The sequence below is a fragment of the Rhinopithecus bieti genome, unplaced genomic scaffold (genome assembly GCF_001698545.2).
Source record: "Rhinopithecus bieti isolate Rb0 unplaced genomic scaffold, ASM169854v2 scaffold_39746, whole genome shotgun sequence".
Taxonomy (NCBI): Eukaryota; Metazoa; Chordata; class Mammalia; order Primates; family Cercopithecidae; genus Rhinopithecus; species Rhinopithecus bieti.
Genome location: NW_016816960.1, coordinates 79667 through 84991, shown reverse-complemented (window position 1 = coordinate 84991; position 5325 = coordinate 79667). Strand labels below are relative to the sequence as shown.

Genomic DNA, 5325 nt, shown 5'->3' with positions numbered 1-5325 from the left:
CTGTAGCTGGGACTACAGGTGTGAGCCACAATGTGTGGCTAATTTTTGTATTTTTAGTAGAGGTGCGGTTTCACCATGTAGGCGAGGCTTGTCTCGAACTCCTTATCTCAGGTGATCTGCCCACCTCGGCCTCCCAAAGTGCTTGGATTATTGGTGTGAGCCACCATGCCCTGCCTCATTAATCAATTCTTAATCGATGCCTACTGGATGCCAGGCAATGCCTAGAGCTGGAGATTTAGCAGTAAACAACTAAATCCATCACCCTGACTCCTGAAGAGTAGAAGGATGTAGAATAGGCACCTGGCTCTCTTCCTCTCTTGAGGGACTTAATGCTCTTGAGCAACCCTGGCTATGACAATCTCCTGTCAGGTCTGGGAGGTTGTCAGAGAGACGGAGAAACCACTTCCTTGTCTTGCACACGAAGCAGACCTCACTCACTGCCCAGCAAGTCCTGTGAAGCAATAGCCAGGGGCTGAAGCAAACCCCAGCCCACACCCTGGCAGGCAGCCAGGGATGGGTGGGTCAGGAAGGTTCCTGGTTGGGCCTTTGCATCAGGCTCAGGTTGGGCATAAAGGAGGCTCCTGTGGGCTAGAGGGAGGCAGACATGGGGACCATGAAGACCCAAAGGCATGGCCCCTCCCTGGGGCGGTGGTCACTAGTGCTGCTGCTGTTGGGCCTGGTGATGCCTCTGGCCACCATTGCCCAGGTCCTCAGCTACCAGGAAGCTGTGCTTCATGCTATAGATGGCATCAACCAGCGGTCCTCGGATGCCAACCTCTACCGCCTCCTGGACCTGGACCCGAGGCCCACGATGGTGAGCTTCTGGCGAGGTTCTGCTCTGCTCTGGCTAGGCTTGGCCACCTGTTGTTCCTTCTGCTCCTGCCGCACTGCCTGCCAGGAGGGCATCTCCCCCTTTAAGTGTGGTCCCGTCTTTTCCAGGGAAACTTCTAGAGCTCGTATCTCCTCCCAGCATGAGAGCTTCCTGTCTTAGAATTCCTGCGGTGGCAGAGATACCCTCACCCCAACCCCATGCAGGTGTAGAGCTCCAGGCACTAGAGTGGAGTCACTGGCTCTGGGCAGTGACCTCCTCTGCTTTAAGTCTCTGCTGTACCACCTTACCCCACACAGGGAAGAACTCTGTCCAGACTTTAGGTTCCAGTGGGTATGTCTTGTCCCCCAGGAAGCTCCCCGACTTCCCTTGCCCAGAGTGGGAGGGGCTTCTTGTTAGAGCTCATCTGAGGTCTGCTTCTATTCACTGTTCACCTAGGAGGGTAGGTATGGCTCAGTCCTGCTCCCCTCAGTACCCCAGTGCCGAGCCCAGTGCCCAGTGCCCATCGCACATCAGGTACTGTTGAAAGCCTGTCCTCTTGGTGGGAAGGTCATGGACACAAATCAGAAAATACAAGAATGGGCCTCCCCATTTCCTCCTCTGACTAGGATGGGGACCCAGACACCCCAAAGCCTGTGAGCTTCACAGTGAAGGAGACAGTGTGCCCCAGGACAACACAGAAGTCACCGCAGGATTGTGACTTCAAGGAGGACGGGGTGAGGCTTGGGGCTGGCGGTGTTGGTGGGTGCCTCCCAAGAAGCTGAACAAGGGGCACCTGGGGAATATTTCCCACTGGGATGGGGCTGGGAGGTTGTGGCAAATGGTTTCAAGTTTGACCTTGAGCTTCTCCTTTCCAGCTGGTGAAGCGGTGTGTGGGGACAGTGACCCTAAACCAGGCCAGGGACTCCTTTGACATCAGTTGTGATAAGGTGAGTGGGCTGTTCTGGGATGCAGGGGCTGATGGGAGCATAGAGTGTGGACCATCCTATGGGTCAACTAGCTACCCCCCAACCCAGGGCAGAGAAAGCCCCTCCTACCCAGGGCTCTTCCCCCAACCTGAGCTCCATTTCTGGGGCCAGCTCTGGAATCCTAAGGCGTAGCTCTGCAAGTGTAGCCCTTCCTGGGGACTCGTTAGACATGCAGATTCTCAGGCCCCACTCAGATCTACTCAGACAGACGCTGGGTAGGGCCCAGAAATTCGTATTTTGATAAGCTTTCCAGGAGATTCCGGCTCCTGTAAAGTTTGAGAGCCACTGTCTTAGAGTACTCAGCTCTCAGCCCTGTGTTCCCATCTCAGTGTTTCTGGGCTGAGCTGTGTGACCCTGCAGAGCCCCTCACCATCTCTGGGACTCAGGTTTCTCATCTTTTTACTTGGTGTAGGGATTCAATCACAAGCTTCAAAGGTCACAGTCAGAGGTTGAACTGGGGCCCCAAAGTTCCTGCGGGGGCCCACGAAGAGGGGCATCTAGGTGGGGAGGTGTCTTGGATTGACCCTGGGTACACCCCTGACAAGGAACCTGTTTCTTCCTGTATACAACCCCAGGATAATAGGAGATTTGCCCGGCTGGGCAATTTCTTCCGGAAAGCTAAAGAGAAGATTGGCGGAGGGCTTAAAAAAATTGGCCAGAAAATCAAGGATTTTTTCGGGAATCTTGTACCCAGGACAGAGTCCTAGTGTGTGCCCTACTCTGGCTCAGGCTTCTGGGCTCTGAGAAATAAACTATGAGAGCAATTTCCTCAGGCTGCAGTCTCACTTGTCCTGCCTCCTCTCTCTCACCACTACCGAGCCCTTAACTCAGGGAGGCCGCGTGTGAGTGTGGTGAGTGTGTGCGAATGTGACACAGAGGTGGCGAGGGCAGTGTTCCATCCAGGAGGACACAGGGTAAGGCAGCAGGGCCAAGAGGTCCAAGACAGCATCCCCATCCTCAGTGGAACCCCCAGCGGGGAATTAAGGAGCTCTACTCTGTGTGTGGTGGTGGGGGAATGCTGTGGAGCTGTTCCTGCTCATGGGGAGGTGACATTCGAGAGAGGGGCCAAGCGTGTTGTTAACATGCAGAGAAGCTTGGTCCAGTCCCATGGGTGGCTGGCCAACTGGGTGCGGTCTGCCTGCAGGTACAATTCCCATAAAATTCCACTGCTTCCTAAAAGACTTAACTCAGAAAAGCCCATAACTCCGGGCATTTCCTCTGGCATTGGGACACATCACAGTTTCGTAAGGTAGGTAGCAGATTTAACTTGTGGGCTTGTGTTTAGGGATTGTTGGAAACAAGAATATGGTCGGGTGTGATGTCTCATACCTGTAATCCCAGGACTTTGGGAAGCCAGGCGGGTGAATTACTTGAGCTCAAGAGTTTGAGACCAGCCTGGGCAACATGGCAAACCCTGTCTCTACTAAAAATACAAAAATTAGCTGGGCGTGGTGGTGCATGCCTGTAGTCCCAGCTACTCGGGAGGTTGAGGTGGGAGGATTTCTTGAGCCTGGAAGGCAGAGGTTGCAGTGAGCTGAGATTGCGCCACTGCACTCCAGCCTGGGTTACAGGGTGAAACCCTATCTAAACAAACAAAGGTGAGTGGGCTCATAAAAACCAAAGACCAGCCAGGGGCAGTGGCTCACGCCTGTAATCCCAGCACTTTGGGAGGCCAAGGCGGGCGGATCACCTGAGGTCGAAAGTTCAAGACCAGCCTGACCAACATGGAGAAACCCCATCTCTACTGAAAACACAAAATTAGCTGGGCGTGGTGGTGCATGCCTGTAATTCCAGCTACTCTGAAGGCTAAGGCAGGAGAATCACTTGAACCCAGGAGGCAGAGGTTGTGGTGAGCTGAGATCATGCCATTGCACTCTAGCCTGGGCAACAAGGGCAAAACTCCATCTCAAAAAACAAAACAAAACAAAACAAAACAAACAAACAAAAAACCCACCTAAAGCAAATACCCACATGCACACCCTAGCTCTCTGACCTTGGGAACATCATCTAACCTTTCAGTCTCAATATTTTCACCTGTAAAATGGAAAACATAACAGTTCATTCCTCCAGGATGACTGTGGGGATAGATGATAGATGGTACGTGTGAAGTGCTGGGCACATAATAGAAATCTAGAGATTCTTTGTCCTTTTGCACCATCTCAACGCAAGGATGGATTCTTTGTTGTGCCAAAGAGCTAGTCTTCTCCCTCTCTGCTGAAACACCCCCAGTGGCAGGAAACTCACTGCCTGCTGTTGTGAGTCAGTGCATTCCATGGCTGGGTAGTTTCTTGTCTTAGAAACTGATGCAGTGAAATTCAGTTTTCCATGCCTTTACCTAGCACAGTGTTTGGCATATTATTGGCACTCAGATGTTTTAATGAATGAACAGAAAAAAGCTGTTAATCATTCCTTTATCATCTTTAAGAAAAATAAGATTAAAAGGCCAGGCGCAATGGCTCACACCTGTAATCCCAGCACTTTGGGAGGCCAAGGCGCGCGGATCATCTGAGGTCAGGAGCTCAAGGCCAACTTGACCAACATGGTGAAACCCCGTCTCTACTAAAATACAAAAATTAGTCAGGCGTGGTGGCAGATGCCTGTAATCTCAGCTACTCAGGAGGCTGAGGCAGGAGAATCGCTTGAATCCAGGAGGCGAAGGTTGCAGTGAGACGAGATGGCACCACTGCACTCCAGGCTGAGTAGCAGAGTGAGACTCCATCTCAAAAAAAAAAAAAAAAAAAGGAAAGAAATATAACATTAATTTACTAGGCTACAGGCTTTGTGCAGCTAGCTTTTTGGCACCATGCTTTTCTCAGTAATTATTTATCAGATATAGATCTAGTTAGTAAAATATAGTCTGTCCATAAGAATACTTCAAAACACACACACATATTTCTTTTCCTCTCTATGTATGAGATTATAGCTTTATTTTTTGAGTATATATGATGCTTTAACATAAAACAACACATTTGATTTTTTGAGGGGGCTTATAATTTTCTACCTTCCCACCCCCTTTTGTATAGTATAACATTCAAATGGAAAAAGCGCACGTCTCATAAAGGTACAGATGGATGCATTTTCACAAACTGAACACCCCTGTGTGGAATCAGCACTGGGATCAAAAAATATAAATTACAAGTACCCCAGAGGTCCAACTCACGCCACTCACAATTATTACCCATTCTGTCCTCCCAGAAATTACCAATATCCTGATTTTTTTTTTTTTTTTTTTTTTTTTTTTTTTTTTGAGACGGAGTCTGGGTCTGTCGCCCAGGATGGAGTGCAGTGCTGCGATCTCGGCTCACTGCAAGCTCCGCCTCCCGGGTTCACGCCATTCTCCTGCCTCAGCCTCCCGAGTAGCTGGGGCTACAGGCGCCCACTGCCACGCCTGGCTAACGTTTTTGTATTTTCAGTAGAGACGGGGTTTCACTGTGTTAGCCAGTATGGTCTTGATCTCCTGACCTCATCATCTGCCCGCCTCAGCCTCCCAAAGTGCTGGGATTACAGGCGTGAACCACCGCGCTCGGC

General features: G+C 50.8%; 1 protein-coding gene across 1 annotated transcript; it reads left to right on the top strand.

The window, feature by feature from the left end:
* The first annotated feature begins 443 nt into the window (after positions 1 to 443).
* CAMP (cathelicidin antimicrobial peptide) lies at positions 444 to 2571 on the top strand. The gene is made up of 4 exons (XM_017855649.1): positions 444 to 814; positions 1438 to 1545; positions 1687 to 1758; positions 2373 to 2571. The coding sequence occupies exons 1-4, from the start codon at positions 605 to 607 to the stop codon at positions 2502 to 2504; spliced, it is 522 nt and encodes a 173-aa protein (XP_017711138.1). The 5' UTR covers positions 444 to 604; the 3' UTR covers positions 2505 to 2571.
* Positions 2572 to 5325: the final 2754 nt, after the last annotated feature.